Below are 25,911 nucleotides of genomic sequence, written 5' to 3'. Positions count from 1 at the left end.
CTAAGTGCACACCACCTCATCATAAGCCAATCAAGCATTAATTCACTGTTCACGACAGGAATGGTATGAAAATAGTGACGCCTTACAACATTCAAATTGCACTATGTTGTGATTTGACTTGTGCTACAAAACAGGTATTGTACAAGAGAGGGTCTAAGTCTGAAGCATCAGTGCACAAACTGTGCTGCAAGGAAGACGGAGCTGAACATGAACTTTGTCTCGAAGCGTGGTCAGGGAAATCTTCCCACAGCAAAGGGCATTCTCCTAAGTGACTAGTGCTATTTCAAAATGCATTTGTCTTTTCCCATAATTTTTTTGTCTTGTGCACTTATTACAGATGTCTTTATACGACTTATCTATTTCCCTTGCCCAGCAGACACATTTTACGTACACATGTTTATGAGCCAGGGCAGTACACAATTCATTTAAGGTAGTGCTTATTAGCAATCCCAGTAAGTGATCTGGACATGCAAGTGTGTCATTAGATGCACACACTTTTCTCCAGCTGCATTTTGAGGCTGTTAAATAGCAGTTAACAGTGGCATAACATAAACCTTCAAGTGTGGTTCCCCAGGGGAATAGCTGTCGCTAGTGCTGGGGGACAGCCCCATGCACTCCCACAGCCTGGCTGTCCTCCCTGGTGACGTGGTGGTTCCTGAGGATTGCACTGCCTCCGCTGCTTCCTGCGCTTACAATGCTCTGTGTCGCTTCCATGGGAGAAATGGGGAGAGAGGAGCTTTGTAGCCAAAGTGGGGAGAGTGGGAGCTGGACCAGAGCCTCCAAATGTGACTCCCTTTTCCTGTGAGTATCCCCTTCCCCTTTCAAAAACTTCAGCAAGAACCCAGCATTTGGAGGAAGAGAAGCCATCCCCGCCCTCTACATGTGCTCCTGGTGTCAAAGGGGGAGAGCTCTGAATTTGCTCTGTTTCTCCTCCCAGGTCACAAGGACAAGTTTGTGCACAGACGACTGCGAGTTCCTGTGGCTTGCTTGTATTCTCAGGCGTAGCCAATGACATTCACTGTTATCTTTTGCTTCTTCCATATTTTCTCGTTACTGGAATTTCTTAATATATACAAGGTGCTTTTTGCCAGGAATGAGTTGGAAGCTTTGCTGGTTTCCATTCACACTGGTCAGATGAAGGCCATGCCTCAGCAGCAGCCTGTCTTCAGTTCAGTTATTGTAAAGCTTTGGTAACTTTGGTAACACTGGACTGCATTTTTAGGAATGCACGTAATCATGCAAATCAGGCAAGCCCTGGTGTGTGTTCAAGCCTTTATTTGCATATCCACGTATAGGACTACAGCAGCACAGGTACACAGGTTTTTATATGTGGCGAGAGAGCCGTACACAAGTGTTAAAGCACTCTCCACCTGAATTCTGGAGACCTTTAGTTCAGACAGATAGTGTGAAACAACATTGTGACCAAAAATTTCCAGAAGAGTAAAGGTGTTACAGGAGTGTAAATTGTTTGGGTCTGTGTAAGCATCATGGATATTTTTTTTTTTTCCTTTTGTTTTTGCGGGCACATATAAGCTAACGGGGAAGGCATGAGTAAATGGCTCTTCAGAGCCCCTCTCCTGTGCATTTTGCAGTTCCTCTAAAAGCCTGGGAAAATTATGGGATGGATTTTAAGCTTTATTTGTCCTAAATAGAACAGGGGGAACAGAGCCTTAGTGAATCAGATAACTCAGCTGAAAACTGAGACTGACAGACCTGACAAGCACAGGCTTTTGTCCTGATGACAAATCAATTTCACAGTGTTTTTTAAAATGCTCAGAAAACCAACCATAAACCTGGCACCTTGGTGCCACATATCTGCCTTCCATTTATTATCAAACTCTTTCTGCTTGGTTTGCTTAATAGCCAGCAGCTGGAGCAGGGAGCAGCAGCCTCCTCTCCCTTGCGCTGCCCCCAGGGTAACCAGCTGAGCTCTGACCGCAGAGGTTCTTCTGAGAGTACCTGTGGAGAATACAAGGATGAGTCTGAGACACCAGGAAAAGATTTTTTTTTTTTTTAACTTCTTCTGCTTGAAGTTGCATAATTATTTCATGTAAATATTTGTGGCTTGCTCCTTGCTGGCAATCTGGGAAGTGCAGGGTAGCACTCTGCGCAGTCCTTTATAGGAACAGTGTGGGATTTGCAGAGGGCAGGTATGCAGGGGAATGACAGTCATGGGCTCCTCTGTATATAGGTGCAAGCATTACCAGTCCAGTTGCTGGGTTATTTTTACATAATGTGTTGAAGTAAATGGCACTGGGAAACCCTCTTAGAAAGTAGTGACGTGTTACCGTGCAATGACTGCATGGGCATTTGTGGGGTGACCGCTCAGAGCGGGGCTGAATGAGCTCTTTAGGTGTTTAAGAGAAAAATGCTGACCACCCGTTTTCTGGCAGTGTGGTGAATCTGGCAGGCAGACCTAGAAAGTCATTTCAACAGACATGAAAGTCACTCTGCCTTGGGGACACAGCTACCCTGACTAAATTGGCCTCTCCCATGAACGTGGCTTTGGGCTCTGGCTGATTGTGCACTTAATCTGACTGTCAGACAGAGAAAGAATGTTTTACCCTCTGTGTACTGAAGTGTGAAGCCACATCATCTTCAATTGAGTTACTCCCAGCTCATGAAGAAGAGGGAGGAGAGCTATTGCTCCCCTAAGGACAGCTTGTCGCAACAGAAGATACTTTGCAGCTTACAGAGTAGTGTGCCACTGCCCATAGCTTTGCAGACCAGAAGCAGCCTGCGTGGGGAAAAGAGGCAAGTTCAGGCATGTCTCTGGTACTCAAGAAAGCGCAGTGCAAACTTGTCTGAGGTACTGCTGACTTGAGAGGCATCTTCAGTACAGTTTCACGCAGCACTGTGCAAAGGTGCTAGCTAGATGTCTGAGAGGCGTGGCAAATGCTTAGCACTGTGCCTAGTCTGCAGTGAGCCCCATCTCCAGCAGGCAGTAGGTGGATCGTGGAGGATAATGAATGGGAACAGTACCAGGCAATGTGAAAAATCACTAGACTGCAAGATAGCCAGCAGGCTTATCAGCGTGAAATGCGCACATGATGCCACACACTAGGCATGCTTTACTCAAAGACAATTTAGTAGACATGTCTCCTGGAAAGTGCCTCTTATCAGAGGCTATGACACGTTTAAGGTAGGGATAAGTAGCCTTTGCCTGATTTGCCTGCATCTTTTTCATGAATGCTTCAGCACCCAGGCTGCAGCCAGCTCTCCTGACCCTCCAGCAGCTCAGACAGTTAGAATTTGGGTTTGTGCAAAGCTTTCGCTTCCTAAAATATGCTGGTTTTCCCTGACACCTAGACCAAGCATCAGAGAGAAAGAGCTTAGTTAAATACCAAAGGGTGACACATCCTTGTAGTCAGGCAGGAGTCTTAACAGGGATACACTCCCACTGCAGGAGGGGGGAATCCCTTCTCAAGGAATTCCTGGCTCTTTGCTATTAGAGGTGGTGAGTTTTTATGGGAGCAACTTCTTTTAGCAAAGGTATTTTCTAGAACATGTTGCTTGCTTGTTTGTTTGTTTTTCTTCCTCTACACCAACAATATGATGAGTTAGTGACCTTTGTAGGTGGAAGAATTAAAAAAAAATCCACAACCAACATCTAACAACTTTTCCCAATATCTGGTTCTCAGAATTCCTTGATTTAGGTGGTGTCTTGAGAGTTTTGTTGTGGCTGCTCTAGAATGATAGGGGTAGTAAGCAGGTTCCTGTTTGGGTTTTCTGAGAGACAAACTGTGATATTAAATTGTCACTTATCTCTGTCCAGTTCTTTTCTTTATTTCTCTCTTCTGTGCCTGCCAGAAATGGAGAAAGTAGGTTTATTTTCAAGTTAAGCTGTAGTAAATGACTGTGAGAGACTCCATTAAGCATTCCTTTAACAGCTGAATTAATGCTGTGGCCATGTAGCCACAGCATGAATCCAGAGAAAGAGGTGAGACTGGGGACTCTTTTCCTTTAGTCTCTGACAGCATACTCATGTCAAATACAATGGTTGTTTGCAGGATCATATGGTGAGAGAAGAAACTAGGAGTCTCACTCCAAAGCAGTGTGCTGTTTTGGATCTGGCACTGGATACTATCAAAGTAAGTGATTCCATTTCTGTCTCTGTCATCCCCTTGCTCTATCCCTAAATACTATTTGGGAGGATAGCGCCTGTCCCAGTTCAGGAGATGGCAGGAGTCTGTCGCTGCTGTTGCAGCGATAATGGCACTGAGTGAGTGATACTGCCATGTTTGTGTAAACCTGAATAGGCTCAGGTGACTGGCATGTGCTGGGAGCCAGCATATTTATATTTAAGTGCTTTGGAAGAGGAGAGCCATGATCAATTGGTATCGGTTGGTCTAAGAGCTGGATTTCCGGAACAGAAGCTGTTTTGTGAATTTTTCCAGCTCTTTCCCATCCACACACACTATAGCCTGTAAATGTTGGTTGCTGGTTGCAATTCTTCCTCAGTATTTTTCCTCTTTCTTTTTACTCCTAGCAATATTTCCATGCTGGTGGGAATGGTCTGAAGAAAACCTTCTTGGAGAAGAGTCCAGACCTGCAGTCACTTCGATATGCTCTCTCTCTCTACACTCAGACCACAGACACTCTCATAAAAACCTTTGTCCAGACTCAGACAGCGCAGGGTAAGACTCTTTTGTGTTGTTGGCAAAGTTGAATGGAGCTATCTGCTCTGTTAGTAATTGCTCTGACTTGTTCTGCCAGTTTGTAGAGTGCTTTTGGCAGTACCATTTCTGGAAACGTGACAGTTCAGAGCTTTTGAAACTGGGAAGGAGGGAAAGGGGGTTATTTCCGACTCAACAACTACATTTTGAGAGAGCAGAAATATGTGAAACATAAGTCCTGGGGTGTTTGTGATCTTTTTTTCTGCAATCCTCATTTAACAGTCATGTTTCATGAATTAAAGTGGATGGGTGACTTAAAAGAAGTGAAATTTGAAGTTACTGTACTGAGACTTACAGAGAGACCATTTCAGCAAGACACCATGCAGAAACTAGTCGGTGCCTGTGTCACAGGCCAGCTGCCAGCAGCCCATGTAGGTCTGACTAAGACTGATTGACAGTGACGTGATAAGTCACAGAGCTGCACACTGCCTGTAAAGGGAAAAGTCTCTCAGGAGAGTAACAAAAGCACTGTTTTGTCTGCAGCCAGTACAGGATATGAGCGAGCTAGGTGATTACAAATCATCACAACATGTTGGTAAGCTGCTGGGATGCGTCACTGGAGTTCTCTGGTAGCTCTCTGGCAAGGCATGATAGTAGTGCCATTTCATTGATTTGGAAGGGGTAAACAGTTAATTGTCTCTCTCTTTCACTGCTTTCATTGTTGTACAGAATAATTTGGTCTATAGTCAGGGACCTTCACTGGCTGACTATGAATCTCACTAATCTCAGTAAGAGGGGACAGATGCTATTAGAGGTTAGGTCAAAACTGAAACTAATGTTTTAAGTTTTCAGGCTGTTTAAATACAAGTCTTGTCATTGGGCTACTGTATCTCAGCAGCAAAAGTCATGCAACTCCATGGGGGTGTCTTTCTGCCACCTTTTTGCTTGGGGTCCTTTTTCCTTTAATCTTTCCAAGCCTATGAGAGCTGGCGACCCCTCAGACTGTAATAACTCTGTCAGCATACTGCCACACCGAGCCCTGAAATCAAGGGGAAAGTACTCCCTAGCCAACACACTTTTCCCTTGTGTGCAAATGCGGCTGCTTGATACTGGCATTCCCCAACCAGTGGAGAAAGTACTGAGAATTCTTGAGCATAACAGGTTTGTTTTAAAAGTTTTAAAGTGAAAAGTTGAGTGTCGTTTTGGGGGACTGAATCATCCCTGCTTTGGCAGCACGGTATATGCAGCACGGTATATTCTTGCTTAGGTTGAAATATACTGCATTAAACCACTGAAGTTAAGTAAAGAGTCAGTACGTGCATTTGAGAGAATGGTCCTATAGCTGTGTCCCAGCAGAGCAACGATGACATCCAGTGGCCAGACAGGTCAAAGACTGCAACACCCAGAAGGGACTCCGGGAACTTGGCTGTTGCCATTAGAGTTATACAAACACTTTTTAACCGGGAACTTGTGTGCACAGTTTGTTTTCAATCTTTGCTGTTCTATGGCAAATGTTTCCCATTATATATCCAGACCATTAATTGAAGCTAGGTTTTTTATGTGGATCCTATTATGTTGTCGTGATGAGCCAAGATATAAGGATGTGTGCAGCACTGCTGTTCTACACTTCATGCTACAGTCAGGAATGTTTAAAATTAGAGGAAGAAGATGCTGCCTTGAAGTTGCAAAGTGGCAAATTCAAAGCGGATACAAGGAAGCAGCTTCATACAGTGCATGATTTGACTGTAAAACTCCGCTGAGGGTGAGTGTTTAGCAGATTCACAAAGAGAGTTGAACATAATCTGAGAACAGCAGGAATATACAGAGTTGCCACAGAAGTGTGTGTGTGTGTGTGTTGAGTATTTTTATTTTTTTTAAGAAGCTTAGAAAGAATTAAGCTCTAGTTTTAGGACATAAGATGCACTCGTTACAAGGTCATCGATTATATCCCATAGCTGACTGATGATGTTTCTTTGTGGCTCGTCTGAGCCACTTTAGGAGACAGGTTCTGGGCATGGCGGGCCACTGAGCTGGTCCAAATCAGCATCTTCTACATTAGCAGGCTTGAGAGTTTTGGGCCCTGTTTGGGGAACAAAAGACTGGAGCTACACCACCTATATCTGTAGGATCAATGATGGAATATCTCTGAGAAAGGCATGACTTGCTCCGTTCCTGAGATTGGGGCTAGAAAAGGATATTGCTTGCATACGCTTCTCGGTAACCCCCGTTGGTAGATTGGTTTGGAGATCTGCACATGCGTTGGAGGGACAGAAGGAACAAAACTAGTATTTATAGCTGACATCTGCTTACCAGAGCTCTCTGACTGATGTTTCCTTTTGCATAAGTCAAGCTTCCCACAAGCCTATGAGAGGAAATGGCTGCATGCAGAACTATTTAAATGCTGACTGTTTGCCCCTCTCACTTCACTGCTCAATGGTTGCATCTTCTGGTTTGTGAGGTATTGACCTCATTTTCTTACTGAGCAGGCTTCTATAGCACTATGCTGTTAACTGTTTGCTCTACAAAGTTGGATCAGGGCTTGCAGTTCAGTTACGCCAGCACAAATTCTGTTCTTGTTTTAACCCAGGCAATCCCTTATTCGCAGACAGCCTTGCTCTCCAAAGCCTGTGTTGGTGCAGAGGATCTAAGAGGATATCTTGTCTATTAAGAGCTAGAATATTTGTCTTGTATTTGTTTAAGTGACGCCACTAATTGGATTGTAATTCACACTCTTCTCTCTTTATCCTGCTTGCTTTTTGCCTTTTGAATTCATGTCTCAGTGCATGATGGGAAAGGTATTAGGTTTACCGCTAATGAGGATGTTCTTCCTGATAAGGGTATGTTCAAGACTAATGTTGTTACCATAACAACATTAACCAGCTGCCTTGCTTTTGAAGTCATCTTGCCCATGCTCAGAAACCTTTTCCAGAGACCCATTCCCCATAGCTCCCTGTAGAAGTGAACTTTCACTGAATGCTTGCATCCCACAAACGGAGCCACGGGTTGTGCGGTGTAGAAGTCTGTACCCTGCCTGAGAGCCTGTCCCCGAGCTTGAGATTTATTCATGGGATGCGAAAGCTGACTCAAAAATGGGCTGCTTTTTGAGAGATGCGACGGACTTGTTCCCCTACCCTTTGCCATGGGCTATGTATTGCTGTTTCAAGTCCTAGAGTTGCATGCATATGGTCTGCTGAGACGGGCTACTGTAATACATGGTAATGTCTGATATGCACTCAAGGTTATGGCCGAGCTTGAAACATCTGGCTTGAAGGGGGGTAGCTAAAAGTCTGGGTGCTCAGGAGAGCCCTAAAAAATTAAGTCTTGTTCTGTTTCATCTCTCAGTTTATTTTCTGCTGTCCAAAGTCTTTTTGTTATCTTAGGTGAAATACATCTGTAACACGTAGCACGAGCTGAGTTCTGCAGTTTCACCTTCCAGTATCGCAATACCAATGAGACTTTCATGTCAATATTTAAATCTGCTTGTCCCTAAATGTGCAAGGATGTGTATACACACAGTTGTATGTGATCAGAATATTTTTCACTGGCCATCTACAAAGTGGTTTTTTTGTCTCTGAACATTTCAGTTAATAGAACAAGATTTTTGTATGAAAAGACAAGAATGAAGGTAGGGGAAAAAAAAAAAATCTAAATTTTGTCTCCCTCAAAGGTAATGGGATGATTCTGCTGTCATTCCTCTGAAGCATCAGTGTCTCATTTATAACCTATTAATTACACTAAAGATAGTAAAAAGATGACCTCTGTTTGGCGGTTGATGTTTCTGCAGATGTGGCCTGATAAAGTTCTTACATACTGTTGGTAATCTTGTCTGTTCCCATGGAAAATGCTGACAGTATAAGTGACAGACTTGCACCATCAGATGGGGCAGGTCAATAATTAAGCCTAGCAATTTTAAAGCTCTGTGTTTATATACAGAAAAGAAGGAACACTGCCCTTCTAAGCGGGGAGAAAACAGTACATTCAAGATCATGGACAAATGTTACAGCCTAGAGGCGGTTTATTGTACGCAGGTCAAGAATGAGAATCTACCCTAAGATAATAATTTGAGGTTCTGTTACGTTTGCTCAGATACTTTTACTTGTATATTAATGTGACTTTCACTGCCTACAGTTCTGTGCCATGTAATTCTCTTCAGAGAATTGCACAGATTAGCTCTCAACCTCTTGGTCTTTAAATGAGTGTTTTTGCTGCCTGCAGACTGTTCTTGTGAAAGTTGACGTTGTTAGATCTATCTAATCAAAATGTTTGTTTAATGACATCCTTCAAGCTCCTTATCTTGAATTTCAAACACACCAATTCTTTCGCTTAGTAATGTGTCTTAGCCTCAAAACTGACAGAATAACACTGCTGTTCATAGGTACCCAATTACCCTGTAGGTAACCCAATTACAACAGCATTGCTAATTGTCAACCTGAGATCAGACAGTTATCAAAGAGAAAGTAAAGTCAATCTCACTATCTTATCAAAGACTTCATTTTCATTTTGCAAAGCAGTCTTTTTCTGTAATTTACATGACATCTTGACTTTCCTACCCAGAAAAATGTCATTCCCACATATTGCATGGTAATTACAATTAAAAGTTAAAAAGTTGAAAACATCATAGTACACGAATTGTAACGTTCATGAGATCTTCTCCCTCTGTTACAACATGTTGTCTTTTCCTCTGTGAAGCTACGTCTTGTTTTCAGGGAGGGGGGAGGTGTTTGTCGCTGCTGTTGCAGCGATAATGGCACTGAGTGAGTGATACTGCCATGTTTGTGTAAACCTGAATAGGCTCAGGTGACTGGCATGTGCTGGGAGCCAGCATATTTATATTTAAGTGCTTTGGAAGAGGAGAGCCATGATCAATTGGTATCGGTTGGTCTAAGAGCTGGATTTCCGGAACAGAAGCTGTTTTGTGAATTTTTCCAGCTCTTTCCCATCCACACACACTATAGCCTGTAAATGTTGGTTGCTGGTTGCAATTCTTCCTCAGTATTTTTCCTCTTTCTTTTTACTCCTAGCAATATTTCCATGCTGGTGGGAATGGTCTGAAGAAAACCTTCTTGGAGAAGAGTCCAGACCTGCAGTCACTTCGATATGCTCTCTCTCTCTACACTCAGACCACAGACACTCTCATAAAAACCTTTGTCCAGACTCAGACAGCGCAGGGTAAGACTCTTTTGTGTTGTTGGCAAAGTTGAATGGAGCTATCTGCTCTGTTAGTAATTGCTCTGACTTGTTCTGCCAGTTTGTAGAGTGCTTTTGGCAGTAACATTTCTGGAAACGTGACAGTTCAGAGCTTTTGAAACTGGGAAGGAGGGAAAGGGGGTTATTTCCGACTCAACAACTACATTTTGAGAGAGCAGAAATATGTGAAACATAAGTCCTGGGGTGTTTGTGATCTTTTTTTCTGCAATCCTCATTTAACAGTCATGTTTCATGAATTAAAGTGGATGGGTGACTTAAAAGAAGTGAAATTTGAAGTTACTGTACTGAGACTTACAGAGAGACCATTTCAGCAAGACACCATGCAGAAACTAGTCGGTGCCTGTGTCACAGGCCAGCTGCCAGCAGCCCATGTAGGTCTGACTAAGACTGATTGACAGTGACGTGATAAGTCACAGAGCTGCACACTGCCTGTAAAGGGAAAAGTCTCTCAGGAGAGTAACAAAAGCACTGTTTTGTCTGCAGCCAGTACAGGATATGAGCGAGCTAGGTGATTACAAATCATCACAACATGTTGGTAAGCTGCTGGGATGCGTCACTGGAGTTCTCTGGTAGCTCTCTGGCAAGGCATGATAGTAGTGCCATTTCATTGATTTGGAAGGGGTAAACAGTTAATTGTCTCTCTCTTTCACTGCTTTCATTGTTGTACAGAATAATTTGGTCTATAGTCAGGGACCTTCACTGGCTGACTATGAATCTCACTAATCTCAGTAAGAGGGGACAGATGCTATTAGAGGTTAGGTCAAAACTGAAACTAATGTTTTAAGTTTTCAGGCTGTTTAAATACAAGTCTTGTCATTGGGCTACTGTATCTCAGCAGCAAAAGTCATGCAACTCCATGGGGGTGTCTTTCTGCCACCTTTTTGCTTGGGGTCCTTTTTCCTTTAATCTTTCCAAGCCTATGAGAGCTGGCGACCCCTCAGACTGTAATAACTCTGTCAGCATACTGCCACACCGAGCCCTGAAATCAAGGGGAAAGTACTCCCTAGCCAACACACTTTTCCCTTGTGTGCAAATGCGGCTGCTTGATACTGGCATTCCCCAACCAGTGGAGAAAGTACTGAGAATTCTTGAGCATAACAGGTTTGTTTTAAAAGTTTTAAAGTGAAAAGTTGAGTGTCGTTTTGGGGGACTGAATCATCCCTGCTTTGGCAGCACGGTATATTCTTGCTTAGGTTGAAATATACTGCATTATATTTACTTAACTGAAGTTAAGTAAAGAGTCAGTACGTGCATTTGAGAGAATGGTCCTATAGCTGTGTCCCAGCAGAGCAACGATGACATCCAGTGGCCAGACAGGTCAAAGACTGCAACACCCAGAAGGGACTCCGGGAACTTGGCTGTTGCCATTAGAGTTATACAAACACTTTTTAACCGGGAACTTGTGTGCACAGTTTGTTTTCAATCTTTGCTGTTCTATGGCAAATGTTTCCCATTATATATCCAGACCATTAATTGAAGCTAGGTTTTTTATGTGGATCCTATTATGTTGTCGTGATGAGCCAAGATATAAGGATGTGTGCAGCACTGCTGTTCTACACTTCATGCTACAGTCAGGAATGTTTAAAATTAGAGGAAGAAGATGCTGCCTTGAAGTTGCAAAGTGGCAAATTCAAAGCGGATACAAGGAAGCAGCTTCATACAGTGCATGATTTGACTGTAAAACTCCGCTGAGGGTGAGTGTTTAGCAGATTCACAAAGAGTTGAACATAATCTGAGAACAGCAGGAATATACAGAGTTGCCACAGAAGTGTGTGTGTGTGTGTGTTGAGTATTTTTATTTTTTTTAAGAAGCTTAGAAAGAATTAAGCTCTAGTTTTAGGACATAAGATGCACTCGTTACAAGGTCATCGATTATATCCCATAGCTGACTGATGATGTTTCTTTGTGGCTCGTCTGAGCCACTTTAGGAGACAGGTTCTGGGCATGGCGGGCCACTGAGCTGGTCCAAATCAGCATCTTCTACATTAGCAGGCTTGAGAGTTTTGGGCCCTGTTTGGGGAACAAAAGACTGGAGCTACACCACCTATATCTGTAGGATCAATGATGGAATATCTCTGAGAAAGGCATGACTTGCTCCGTTCCTGAGATTGGGGCTAGAAAAGGATATTGCTTGCATACGCTTCTCGGTAACCCCCGTTGGTAGATTGGTTTGGAGATCTGCACATGCGTTGGAGGGACAGAAGGAACAAAACTAGTATTTACAGCTGACATCTGCTTACCAGAGCTCTCTGACTGATGTTTCCTTTTGCATAAGTCAAGCTTCCCACAAGCCTATGAGAGGAAATGGCTGCATGCAGAACTATTTAAATGCTGACTGTTTGCCCCTCTCACTTCACTGCTCAATGGTTGCATCTTCTGGTTTGTGAGGTATTGACCTCATTTTCTTACTGAGCAGGCTTCTATAGCACTATGCTGTTAACTGTTTGCTCTACAAAGTTGGATCAGGGCTTGCAGTTCAGTTACGCCAGCACAAATTCTGTTCTTGTTTTAACCCAGGCAATCCCTTATTCGCAGACAGCCTTGCTCTCCAAAGCCTGTGTTGGTGCAGAGGATCTAAGAGGATATCTTGTCTATTAAGAGCTAGAATATTTGTCTTGTATTTGTTTAAGTGACGCCACTAATTGGATTGTAATTCACACTCTTCTCTCTTTATCCTGCTTGCTTTTTGCCTTTTGAATTCATGTCTCAGTGCATGATGGGAAAGGTATTAGGTTTACCGCTAATGAGGATGTTCTTCCTGATAAGGGTATGTTCAAGACTAATGTTGTTACCATAACAACATTAACCAGCTGCCTTGCTTTTGAAGTCATCTTGCCCATGCTCAGAAACCTTTTCCAGAGACCCATTCCCCATAGCTCCCTGTAGAAGTGAACTTTCACTGAATGCTTGCATCCCACAAACGGAGCCACGGGTTGTGCGGTGTAGAAGTCTGTACCCTGCCTGAGAGCCTGTCCCCGAGCTTGAGATTTATTCATGGGATGCGAAAGCTGACTCAAAAATGGGCTGCTTTTTGAGAGATGCGACGGACTTGTTCCCCTACCCTTTGCCATGGGCTATGTATTGCTGTTTCAAGTCCTAGAGTTGCATGCATATGGTCTGCTGAGACGGGCTACTGTAATACATGGTAATGTCTGATATGCACTCAAGGTTATGGCCGAGCTTGAAACATCTGGCTTGAAGGGGGGGTAGCTAAAAGTCTGGGTGCTCAGGAGAGCCCTAAAAAATTAAGTCTTGTTCTGTTTCATCTCTCAGTTTATTTTCTGCTGTCCAAAGTCTTTTTGTTATCTTAGGTGAAATACATCTGTAACACGTAGCACGAGCTGAGTTCTGCAGTTTCACCTTCCAGTATCGCAATACCAATGAGACTTTCATGTCAATATTTAAATCTGCTTGTCCCTAAATGTGCAAGGATGTGTATACACACAGTTGTATGTGATCAGAATATTTTTCACTGGCCATCTACAAAGTGGTTTTTTTGTCTCTGAACATTTCAGTTAATAGAACAAGATTTTTGTATGAAAAGACAAGAATGAAGGTAGGGGAAAAAAAAAAAATCTAAATTTTGTCTCCCTCAAAGGTAATGGGATGATTCTGCTGTCATTCCTCTGAAGCATCAGTGTCTCATTTATAACCTATTAATTACACTAAAGATAGTAAAAAGATGACCTCTGTTTGGCGGTTGATGTTTCTGCAGATGTGGCCTGATAAAGTTCTTACATACTGTTGGTAATCTTGTCTGTTCCCATGGAAAATGCTGACAGTATAAGTGACAGACTTGCACCATCAGATGGGGCAGGTCAATAATTAAGCCTAGCAATTTTAAAGCTCTGTGTTTATATACAGAAAAGAAGGAACACTGCCCTTCTAAGCGGGGAGAAAACAGTACATTCAAGATCATGGACAAATGTTACAGCCTAGAGGCGGTTTATTGTACGCAGGTCAAGAATGAGAATCTACCCTAAGATAATAATTTGAGGTTCTGTTACGTTTGCTCAGATACTTTTACTTGTATATTAATGTGACTTTCACTGCCTACAGTTCTGTGCCATGTAATTCTCTTCAGAGAATTGCACAGATTAGCTCTCAACCTCTTGGTCTTTAAATGAGTGTTTTTGCTGCCTGCAGACTGTTCTTGTGAAAGTTGACGTTGTTAGATCTATCTAATCAAAATGTTTGTTTAATGACATCCTTCAAGCTCCTTATCTTGAATTTCAAACACACCAATTCTTTCGCTTAGTAATGTGTCTTAGCCTCAAAACTGACAGAATAACACTGCTGTTCATAGGTACCCAATTACCCTGTAGGTAACCCAATTACAACAGCATTGCTAATTGTCAACCTGAGATCAGACAGTTATCAAAGAGAAAGTAAAGTCAATCTCACTATCTTATCAAAGACTTCATTTTCATTTTGCAAAGCAGTCTTTTTCTGTAATTTACATGACATCTTGACTTTCCTACCCAGAAAAATGTCATTCCCACATATTGCATGGTAATTACAATTAAAAGTTAAAAAGTTGAAAACATCATAGTATACGAATTGTAACGTTCATGAGATCTTCTCCCTCTGTTACAACATGTTGTCTTTTCCTCTGTGAAGCTACGTCTTGTTTTCTCCCTGGCTAACTGATGAAGGGAAGTAAGTATGCAAGTTGTGAGTGCTTCTCTCTCATAATTTTTGGGGCACAACAGTGAAGGGGTTCTCATTATCCCCCGAAGGGAAGCAGATAGACAGTCGGGATGACAACTTTCATCTGATGTACAACATGGAAAAAGCTTCTTGGAGGGTGAGACTGCACTATGGCTCAGTGCAAATCACTAACATCTTTGTCCTTTTTTTTTTCCTAAACTTCCTCTCTGGTGTGGGTTTTTTTGTTTTGTTTTGTTGGGTTTTTTTGTCCTCCCTTCTTCCCTGAGCGGACAGGAATGTCAATTCCCACTGCTGGAATGCCTGCATGTGCACACAATAGCTTGGCAGGAATCTCTGCAAAATCCTTGCTCTCTGTGAGGGTCCACTGTCGAGCTTTAGGTCTCTCAAATTCTTGTAAAAGTCTTACTAGTATTCTCAACAGGATGCGATCTTTATGGTGGAGTGCAAAAAACGTTAGTGTTTATGCGTGTTGGGCATGCAAGCCTGATGTTATTTTGCATTAATGTTACATTATTGATGTTGACTGAAAAGCTGGCTATGGAAGGTGTACTGTGAAAATGCTATTGTCTTGCTGAGGCCATGAACCAAAGATGGGTGCCAATAAACAATAATCCGCATGTGCACGGGGGTGTCAATTTTCTTCCAACAGGCTCTGGGGTGGATGATCCTGTGGGTGAAGTGTCCATACAGATTGACCTGTATACCCACCCAGGAACTGGTGAACACAAGGTCACAGTGAAAGGTATGGCAAAGCACATGTTACTGCTCAGGCTCTGTGACACTGTCGAGGCAAATCTCCAGTTGGCAGTCATTGTATTTCTGTGTTAGCTCATGCGACAGGATAAGGGGGAATGACTTTAAACTAAAGGGGGGTAGATTTAGACTAGCTATAAGGAAGAAATTTTTGACGCTGAGGGTGGTGAAACACTGGCACAGGTTGCCCAGAGAGGTGGTGGATGCCCCATCCCTGGAAACATTCCAGGTCAGGTTGGACGGGGCTCCGAGCAACCTGATCTAGTTGAAGATGTCCCTGCCCACGCCAGGGGGGTTGGACTAGATGACCCTTAGAGGTCCCTTCCAACCCAAACTACTCTATGATTCTGTGAATCAAAAATTGGTTTTTCTGTTTCACATCAGGAACATGTAGAGAAACAGCAAATGAGCTTGTCCAGTCCAGCCAGTGACATGGCAATGTACAGTCCTGTTGTTTATTGGCAACGATTCACAAAGTAAACAAAAATCAGACGATGGCTCTAACCAGGCGCCACAGTTTAGCCTGTGCTGCAGAGAACAGGGCAGCATGACAGGGCGATGTTGCAGAATTGCTCAGTGTAAACTGAGAGATCACAGAGCCAGCAAGAGTTCAGAGGCTCCTCTCCCCCATCCTGAAGGCCACACTGGTCCCTGAAGAGCTACGCTGAAAATAACCAAAGCAGTGATTCATCCCGGGCGTCGTCTTCCTCCTTCGTCTCCTTTGCTCGAATATAGCATATTTAACTACTTTAATTTCCTCTAAAGATTTATATAAACAGCTCTTCAGGCCTCTCTTCTCCTGGCTAAATCTACACTGCAATGCAAAAACTGATTTTCAGAGCTATTTCCTGTGCTTCAGTCTGCTCCCTGCAGTGACTTGAGAGAGAATGAGAATTAAAGAGCTAATAATTCTGGGTTCTGGAACCACCCACAGCTCATGGGCTCTGTTTGTCTTACCTGCAGTCTCATTTTCCTTTTCAACAGAGACCTTAATATTGGCCCCCAAAATGCCCATTTTTTTTTCTCATCCCACACATAATGTAGACTTAAGCATTGAACTGGCAGGGCAGCCTGCCCGGAGCTGCATGAATGCCTGGTTTTTTGGACTAATTTCTTGACTGTGCATATGGCAAAAGCTAAGTGCTGTCCCAAGCATTAAATTCCCTTTACAGAACTTAAGAGCAAAAAAGCGTATCTTTATATTACAAAACAGTCCTGCCCATGTGTGCTGGGACACTCGCATGTTTTGAGTTGGACTTTGTCCTTTGAAACAAGAAATTGAAAGCAGAGCAGAGTGGAAAGGTGTTCAGAGCAATAGCAACAAATGAGTATTTACTGTAAAACCGCTTGTGACTCTCTTTTCCAGTTGTGGCAGCCAATGACCTGAAGTGGCAAACGTCTGGCATGTTCCGTCCATTCGTTGAAATCACCATGATTGGGCCCCATCAGAGTGACAAGAAGAGGAAGTTCACAACCAAGTCAAAGAGCAACAACTGGGCTCCCAAATACAATGAAACCTTTCACTTGTAAGTGTGAAAAATAGCCTGGGGATCTGACGTGGCAAGTGCAGATGCAGAGGACAGATAAGAGTTTTCCAGTGTCCACAAACAGCCTGCTCAGGGCCCAAAAGAGTACTTGAACCAGTAGCTAGGCCAAGTGTTTGGTGTCTTGACAGGAAGAGCTAGATTATGGGAGTTTTTGCTGTGGGTGGGATGCTGAGGTCTGTTCTGTACCAGCAGTGTCCTTTGGCTACCTTCTGAAATGCGTTGTTTGTCCTATCAACATATTTTATGGTGCTCCATCGTTTTAATGAACTTTGTGTCTTTTATTGGTAGAGTTAGGGCTAAAAGTTCATTATGTATTTTTAGTTCTTTTAATCTTAATGTGTGGTTTTATCCCAACTTGACCTGTGGGACGTGCTTTCTGAACTTGTTTCCAAGGATACAGCCCTTAGCACTGGTAGTAAGTTGCACTGCTAAAATTGCGGTCTTTCTTAACACCGAGTATTGAACTCTTCTTATCTGGCTTTCATAATTACAAAGACATCTTCCTCCTTGGAAGGCTCCACAAAGGGAGCTACAGACTAGTGCTCACCCAGCTGTACACTAAGAATGAGAGGAGAAGAGATGACCAGCAAAAGACCGTAAACATCTCGGAGGAGAGGGACTGTCCATATAAATTTTCTTTGATGTGAGGAAAGGCAGGCTTCCTCTAAGTAAAGGGATTCTGTCCCTTTTTTTTTTATTCTTTTAATTTTAGAAACATCAGAAAGATGGGGATATATTTTATTAGCTTTTGCTTTAATGGAAGGTTCTGAATTTTTAATAAAGACTTCATCTAATTAAAATATTAATTACTGAAGTGAAGCAACCCTGACCAGAAGCAGAAACGTTTAAAGTCATCTGAGTTGAAAATCGGTTAGCATGGCTTTAATGTTCTCCACTCCTCTCATTTCACAGTTTAACACGCATGCACATGCGAAGGCAACTTGGTAATGGTTGTTCGTTTTTAAGGAGCCAGGTTGTCTTTATCAGCTGCAAAACAGCAAAAATGTCCATAGGCCATAGGTTTTCCTTCTCCCTCTCTGACCGGGGTTTTCTACAGAAAGGAGTTTTCTGTGGCTCATCTAAGCACTCTAGTCAGCTGCTGACACCTTTATTTTGCAGAGGAATTTGTACATTCTGAGAAACTGTAAGTAAACCTCTGTGTGTGTTTCAGCATACTGGGGAACGAAGACGGCCCTGATGCCTACGAGCTCCAAGTCTGTGTGAAGGATTACTGCTTTGCTCGGGAGGACCGGGTACTGGGGATAGCAGTGATGCAGCTTAGAGACATAGTGGACAAAGGGAGCTGTGCTTGCTGGTGCCCCCTCGGGCGCAGGATTCATATGGATGAGACTGGACTTACAGTCCTGAGGATTCTCTCTCAAAGAACCAATGATGAAGTCGCTAGAGAATTTGTGAAGTTGAAATCTGAGTCCCGCTCCACGGAGGAGGGCACCTGAGCTGAGCTGTGTAACGTTCCCTTTTCTCTTCTGCCTTGTGCCAATATGTGCAAGTGTTCAACAATTCTCTTTTATTAATTACAAAAGGTTTTTTCATGTTGTCTTTGTCAGCTCCGATAGCGCACGTGTGCTGTACAGGAAACAAATCCATCAATCTGATGTGAATTATTTATTTTTTAGTAGCTGGGTAAGAAACCATAGAGAATGAGACAATCTCTTCTTATTTAAGATGCAAATTCTGCTTTGTGTATATAAATTATTTTATATTGGAGGCTGGGTATGCTGGGTTTTGTTGATATGCAGCACTGTGATTTTATCCTCTGAAGTTGGCAGACGTTAAAAAGGTTATATATAATCACACTACGGTACACACACACAACTGTGTGGCAATTAGAAGAATAATGATTTGGGGATTTGGCAAAGCACAGTTATCTCTCATTGAATTCATGTACTGTGGAGTTGTCAGGGGATATTCTGGCACAGATTATACCAATGTCCCAATGTGATACGCAGACGCCTCAACGTCTGCTTAAAAAAGAAGTGCAAATTGCTCTGAAGATGCACACCGAATGAATGTATGACCATGGATGTGCTCCTGTGAGCATGGGCGAGAGCAGTGGGACAAGTGCAGAGGGGCCTAAGATCTCATAGCCAAAAGCTGCAAAGGCAACACACCAGGAGCAGACTGCAGCTGCCCTGCCGTTGCAATTAGATGGTGTGTCTCGGAGAATATAAATCCCCGCGTGCTGCTGGGAATCCTGCGTCACCACGGGGGTGCTGTAAGCTGCTGAACTCCGCAAGTCACACTTTGGCTACCGTGACCGACACGGTGAGGAAGGGAACAACATTAGAGCCATGACAAATAACATGGCCGCTAGATACTTTTTCCACTTCAATATTCTTGTTAGTTTTTTGACATAGGATTGGATAATTTAATACTTGCAGGCTTTCTGTAGCATTTTGTTACCGTGGAGTAGCTGAGACCATTCCTCACTATGAACCCAGAAATGATGGCTCACTTGGGAGAGAGCAACACGTCTCCTCTCCGCAAGCACTCAGTCTGGAGTGCTGGTCAAGAGGCAGCAGGTCCTTTCGGTTCTGATCTTGAAGTCGCTGTTGGCCGTGCTGCGGTTGCTCCATGCTGATTGTCATTAATCTGTGATTTAATGATACCATTGAAAATATTTTTGCACTGTCTTAAAGAAGCGTCCTGGTTTTGTTTTCTTGCAAAACAAAACACTGTCCTGAGCAAAGTGATTGCAGGGAGGTCAGAATTTCTGACTGAAAATTCGTAAGCAGGAAGGTCTAGAGTAGCGATTGCACCTGAGGTATGTTTGTTGGAGGGTTTTTACTGTTTTGGGGATTTTTTTGCTATTTCCAGCTGCCCTTGTGCTCTGGAAAGTGCAGCTGGAACAAGCCAGTCCTTGTCCATAAAGTACTGTAATACTGTCAATAAATTCAAGGACTGCATATTGAATGACCTTTTTTTTTCTATTTTCTCTGACACTTGTACAGCTGTAGGATATGACTCCTGTATTTCATGGGCCTGCTCGTAGTTTCTGAGACGGCACATCTGCTTTGTTCTTGTCCATGGTATATTATAATAATGCTCTTCAAAACTCCATGCTATTTGTCATGATTTTGAATCATTGTACGTGCCATTGTTATGAGAACTGTTAGTACAGTCTTTAATAAACTCTTTTAGCAGCATTTGAAGTCGTCTGTTGAAGTGTAACTGTAATCACATAGGGCGGAATCGGTACTGCATCTTTGCAAGTTACTCTCGTTCAGTACGTAGATATTTTTTTGGTGCTGTAGATGCCCAGCAAGGGGTATGAGTCAGACAATTCCCCCCTCCTCCACGGTGCCTCCACCTTTGACATCTTTCCCTGAAGTTCTTGGCTTCTGATAACACACTGAGACATCACAGAAAAGCATAGAGAATAACTTACTTCCTTTTCTGCTCCTATCTGGCCTTTAAGTCAAGTTTCCTTTGTACTCTGGTAGCCTCCTGAAGGTGCTGAATGGAGAGAGACAGGCAGGCAGTAGGATACTCTACAGATAACGTGAAAAAAAGTTACTGTACAGCAAACTTGATTCATAGCTTTCAGTCTGATATGAGCATTAATAGTCTGTAGATTGTATTGACAAGAGATGAGAGAATAAACCTTCTTGATGTCAAGTAAACTACTCCCCCTCCTCATTTTTTGGGGGTGCTGCCAATTTCCAGCAGACAAGCTCAAATAACTCGGAGACTCATATTTCACGATAACGTGGGTCTCTGAATTTTTGCGATTCGAGATGCAATTTTTTCCTTAGGTAACATATGTTCAGCAACGGAGTAACTTGGCTAACTCGCAGTCCAGCTTGTAGCTGTATTTCCATTTCTGGCTTCATCATGGGGAAGTTACTGAGTTTGCCGGCATATCCCATGTGATATGTTGTTTAAAGCGCAACTTTAAAGCCCCACTTCAGTACCAAGTTAGATGGTACACAGGTTTCCAACTCATCAGTATGCTCGCTTGTCATCGCTTCAGCGAGTGCTGCAGTGGAGAGAAACCAATAAAGAGCTATTCAAAGGAAAAGCGCTGCCTGTAACCATGGGGAAGAGGCCTGGGCAGGGCAAGAGGTTTGGCTGTTATTAACAGAGCCAGGAACCCAAGGCTCCTGAATATATTGCTTACCCACCGGTCTAGTGCTTCTCCTGCAAACCAAGTTTGTGAACTTTTTAATCATAGAATCAATTTCCATAAGCGTTGATTTGCAAGATGTTCGTCTAAAACTGTCTGCCCATCTTGCCGTGTTTCTTGGGTTTACACTCATTGTGATGCTTTCAGATTTTCTTTCCTGCCTGAAAAACCATGCAGACTTCAGCTACAAACACTCAGACTTTTTCTTGTACCTGTGGCAGCAATACTGTGTTGTGCACATGGCTCTCTTCACTCTGTCTGAACGCTCCTCAAAATGACAGCTGGATATAGGGTATACACTGTGTGTATCAAATACATATATAATAATAAATAAATTAATAAATAGAATACATATTTTATAAATATATGTTTATATACATGCTGGTGTACCTGGGGTGAAAACGGCTATCCCAAGTTGGAAAAGGCTGTTCCAAGAACATGGTGGCAAAGACGACAAGCAGCAGGGAGTGGTAAGTTGCCTGCCGTCCCACCCGGGAGGCGTCTGCGGAGTGGAGCGACACGAACGTCAGGTGGGACGGGAGAGGTGAGAGAGGAGCTGGATGCTGGAGGCACGCGGGTGAATTTTGCCGATGGTCTGACTGTTCTTGCCCGGGGGCTTTCTGCCGAGTCTGTGGGAACAGCAGAGTGGTTTCAGACCAAGAATCCGTCCACTCCTGCCTCCAAGAGTGGTTACAAGCAGCTCTCCAGAAGAAGAGTAAGGACGAGGTAAACTAACGATGCTTTCTTCTGATGCACTTTAAGGTGCTAGCAATTTTTAGCTCAGGGGATGTTCCTGGCTCCATGGTTTCTCTTTAGTAAGTCCTAAGCTATCCTTCTCCTGTCTTACCCTGAACCCCTGAAAAGGAGTTCCATGAATTTACAATTTGCTGCATGAAGACCTATAGTCTTTTGTTTTGAACCTGGTTCCAATTAATTTAATTTCATGCCCTCCATTCTTGTGTTCAGAAAGATGCTAAAGTGCTGGTCCTAGTATGGCTGCCCTCCAGTGTCTGCCTCCTTTGCTTTTGCTATGGGGCATGTCTGGCATAGGTCCCATGAATAGACTGAATTCTTCTGCCACAATGAGTGTGCCTGTCCTTCTTTAGCTCTGTCTATCACCTGCCTCTGGCTTAGCTGAGTCACGCTTTCTCTGTGCATACACTTTCAGTTGTCCCCATGTTCTTGCCTCTTTCCTCTCCAAACAGATCTTGCTGATGGATGATTCCCGCCCCCCCCCCCCCCCCCCCCCCGTCAATGGAGATACTGTAGACCTCTATCACATCCCACCCTAGTCATTGCTTTTTGAGGCTGCAGTGTCCCAGTTTATTCAGTTATCCTAAACCTTAGACAATCTTTGCCCTTCTTTGAACCTTTTCCACTTACATGGATCATTTCTGAGCTATGAGGACCAGAACAGCATCCAGCATTCAAAATGTGGACCAGCTTCCAGGAGGAAGCCTTCTGAAGTTAGAAGTTCACTCCTAAACTTAAGGGCAGTAGTAGTTCAAAAAAGCTTCCAGGCTGCCAGCAGAAGATACTGGGAGGCTGCTGGGAGGACCAAGGAGCAGACGCGCTGTCAGGCCTCCCAGGTGACAGGGAGACCTTTCGTAGGAACCCAAAAGGTGAAGTTCAAGAGGTTGCTGCAGCTTGGGAAGTCAGTGTTGCTCAGAGCAAACCTGAGAGAAAGAAGCCACCCTGCTGAGATTCAGTGGATGGTAGAGAGCTGTTAACAATCCTTTCATTTCTAGCCTTTATTTGAAAAGATGAGATAATTTTCTAAGAATAGAGAGAAAGAAACAAAGCCTGGCTTTGGGACTTAATGGAGTTTTTGATCTTTGGGAAATTCCCTTCTAAAGCTGTGGCCAACTCGGGGCTACGGCACTGTCAGAAAAATGAGTTGGAGGAGTGAGATAGCAGGACTCAAAGAGATGACACGTGCTTGTGAGCACGTGATGGGGATAGAAGGGCCTTACGGGAAAGGACGTCGTGTTTCTGGGTGTGTGATGGGAGAGAGCGGAGACGTGAGGGCAGAGGTGTGGGGGCGGTTTATCAGTCTTCCTGGAAGAGATTAGCAAGTTGATGGATGGAGACGAGAAGGCGGGCAGGAGAATGGGAGGGTTTGGGGAGTGACTAGAGCAGACTGAGAAGGCAGCTGGCACTCCAGGCATGAGATTCACTTTCCCTGTTTCTGGGCAGCAGCAGAGAGGGAGGAGGCAGCAGAGGAGGTCAGGCTGCTTGTCGCATTTCCTTCAGACACGTCATCTTCCTCCTTTTCTGCTCTTAGGTTCTGATTTCCTGGCTTTTAGAGAAGACTCTGGACGTAGGCCTGTGAAGATGTGCAATAGGGCTAATGAGGCTGGTGATATCCCCTAGTGCTTGGTGGAACATACACCGTGGGTCTGAGCCCTCCCCCAAACTCCTCTTTTAAGCCAGGAGTGTGGGCACTGGAGGATTTTTTTTGGGACCTCAGTTCTCTGATACTAAAAGCTATCTTCTCAGTTGCTACCTGTGATTTATGGCCAATCTAGAAATACTTGGTTTTGCACCACAGTGTTGTTCATCATGATGAAGTCTCTTTAGTGGCTCCTGATGCTTGGATCACATTGCCATCTCCACTAAACTTTGTTCTGCTAAACTGGACAAGAGCTAGGCTTCTGCTCACAAGAAGTGCTTTCCGTTTCCAGTCATCTGTGCATAGTTTCTTTGCATCCGCTCTACTGTGCAGCCCTTCTAGCTGTCAGAAATGACTCTTCCCTAGCTGTAAAAAGAACTTCTCATTATCAGTCCCTGCCCTCTTGGGCTTCTCCTATTTCTCAGCTCATTTCTGTTATGTCACCTGGTAGTCCTTTCACTAACCCCAGTCTCCTCCAGCTTCACCAAGAGTTCCCCTCTGACATTGTATGCAATGCTTTTTTTGAGTCCGCCTAGATTTGAGCTGCCAGATTTGTCCCTAGTATTAGGTTTGCCCAGCTGCAACCTGTGGTAAGATTCAGCTGGTTCCTGAATGACACTGAATGCCTCTTACCATCATGCATTTAGCTCTGCAAGCGGCCACTGCTCCAAAGTCATCTCAGAAGCGACGGAGCCGGCTTACAGAAAGGTACGCCTTTGACAGGTTAGAGCTGGGAAGCCATTTATCGGAGCCAGGGTCAAGCTGGTCCTGCACATTCTAGCTTTGCCAAACCCACGTTGCCTTTTGTCTCACTTTCCATCCTTCCTTTCTATCATTCTTTCCTTCAAGACTTGCCCTAAAGCCTTGCATGATGTTCAGGTCAGCCTAACAAGTTGGAAGTCACTTGGGTACGTTGTATATTTTGCACATTATTCTCCAGTCATATAACCTCCACCTCCACAGATGAACAGACCCTTGCTGCCAAACTTCCAGTTCCACATTTTGGTGTTGCCAGAAGTGTAGCGTGGAAGTGATCCTTCCCCGGGGATCAGAGGGGTTTGAGCCCTCTGAACTTTTTGTGACCGTAGTGCAGTAGTTTGTTTCCTCATTTTCTGTTTCAGGCCGTTTCTTTCTCTACGGGCGGTCCCTCTGAATCCAAGTTCTTCTTTTGTGGGATTTTTTTATCTGCCTGTCCTTGACCACCTTCTTCCTGAAAAAGAGCATATGACAGAAGGGACCCCAGGGTCCCTTTGAAGCCTGTCCCTCAGTTACCCATGACCACAAAACAGGCTTTAGACTCAGAAGAGTCCCTAGGAATATCTGCTCTGCTCCCCCTCCGACCAGAACGCCGAGGAAATCCTCCAGCATCGTATCAGCAACCTCAAAATCTCAAGAAACCGTGATGAGCTGAGGAGAGAGCAAGGCAGAACCGGAGCTCTGCAACCACCTTAGCAAATTCCTCACTCTTAAACATGTCCGAGTCAAGCACAGCCAGAAAAGCAGGCAGGTGAACCGTGTGTCTCTGATCCCAGACCCCAGTGACATCTGTCAGTCTGGCCTGGGGACCTCCATACCCACAATCCTGCTTAACGCTGAGCAAAAGCAAGATCGTGAGATGCTTGAGCTAATTTCTTAGCACCTTTTGTGCATTGCAAAATAGACTGAAAATTGGAGCAGTTACGCACTGGGAAAGAAGAGCAATAGTTTCTGGCAGCCTACAGATGACAAGCAGAAGTCTGGAAGTGTAGCGTTAGTTATTTCAGTACAATGCAATACTGTGTGATAAATAACGTAAACTTATTGAAAGTTCAAGGAATATCAGATAAGATTCAGAATACTTGGAGACTAAAGCTTTTATCGGAGATACTGATCTCACCCTCCAGCACTCAGGATGATGGCAGGCCGGCAGCGCTCATCACAAACTGTGTCAAAGACTTCTTCCAGCCCGGTAACGATTTCACTTGGAGACCAAAGCACTAGCTTCAAGTTCTGCCATGACAAAGTACGTAGCGCTCTGTGCTGTCAATCTCTGTGCCTCAAAGAACCTTTATATTTTCTCTGTTCCCTTGGCAAGATTAATTCAGATTAACTTTAACCAGTTCTTATTTATCTTTGCTTGATTTTCAATACGTGTGGTTTTTTGTTGTTGATTCAGAAATTAAAAGACCCTTTACTTATCCTTGCTTTTAAACTGCAAACAACTATTCACTGCATAATAGTGCTTTTATGAGCTGCTCTTTTTAGTATTTTCACTGCTTATTGGAACCAAACCCAGAATAACACCCCCTTTTATCATCTTTGTGACTATGTGGTGACAAAACCTGTCAGCTGTCACATCTGGTAGTACCATTATTAATAGCAGCTATTCACCAATTGCTGAGATGCTAGTTTCCTGTAGTGACAACTGTCAGCCAAAAGGATTTCCATCTATTGGCTATAATTCAGATAATGTGAGAATATCAACCCTGTGAACCAACCTATGGGAGGTACGTTTGCATTATGTGAATTTTGCAAACAAAGAAGCACTCACAGTGCCTGCTGGGCATCTTTTTTTTTCTCCCCCCCCCCCCCCTCCCC

The 25,911-nt window shown here is 43.7% G+C and overlaps 1 protein-coding gene across 1 annotated transcript in view; it reads left to right on the top strand.

Moving 5' to 3' along the window:
* The window catches only part of UNC13B (unc-13 homolog B), a 201,160-nt gene extending 182,908 nt beyond the window's left edge, over positions 1-18,252 (top strand). The window contains exons 37-42 of the mRNA XM_009288250.1: positions 4,011-4,091; positions 4,490-4,637; positions 7,397-7,453; positions 15,145-15,237; positions 16,615-16,774; positions 17,967-18,252. Of these exons, the coding sequence (XP_009286525.1) occupies positions 4,011-4,091; positions 4,490-4,637; positions 7,397-7,453; positions 15,145-15,237; positions 16,615-16,774; positions 17,967-18,252 (825 nt within the window). The remainder of the gene's footprint in view (positions 1-4,010; positions 4,092-4,489; positions 4,638-7,396; positions 7,454-15,144; positions 15,238-16,614; positions 16,775-17,966) is intronic.
* The last annotated feature ends 7,659 nt before the right edge of the window (positions 18,253-25,911 follow it).

The sequence above is a fragment of the Aptenodytes forsteri genome, unplaced genomic scaffold (assembly GCF_000699145.1).
Source record: "Aptenodytes forsteri isolate BGI_AS27 unplaced genomic scaffold, ASM69914v1 Scaffold201, whole genome shotgun sequence".
NCBI lineage: Eukaryota > Metazoa > Chordata > Aves > Sphenisciformes > Spheniscidae > Aptenodytes > Aptenodytes forsteri.
The sequence above is the reverse complement of the archived record's forward strand: the minus strand, read 5'-3'. Positions and strand labels throughout refer to the sequence as shown.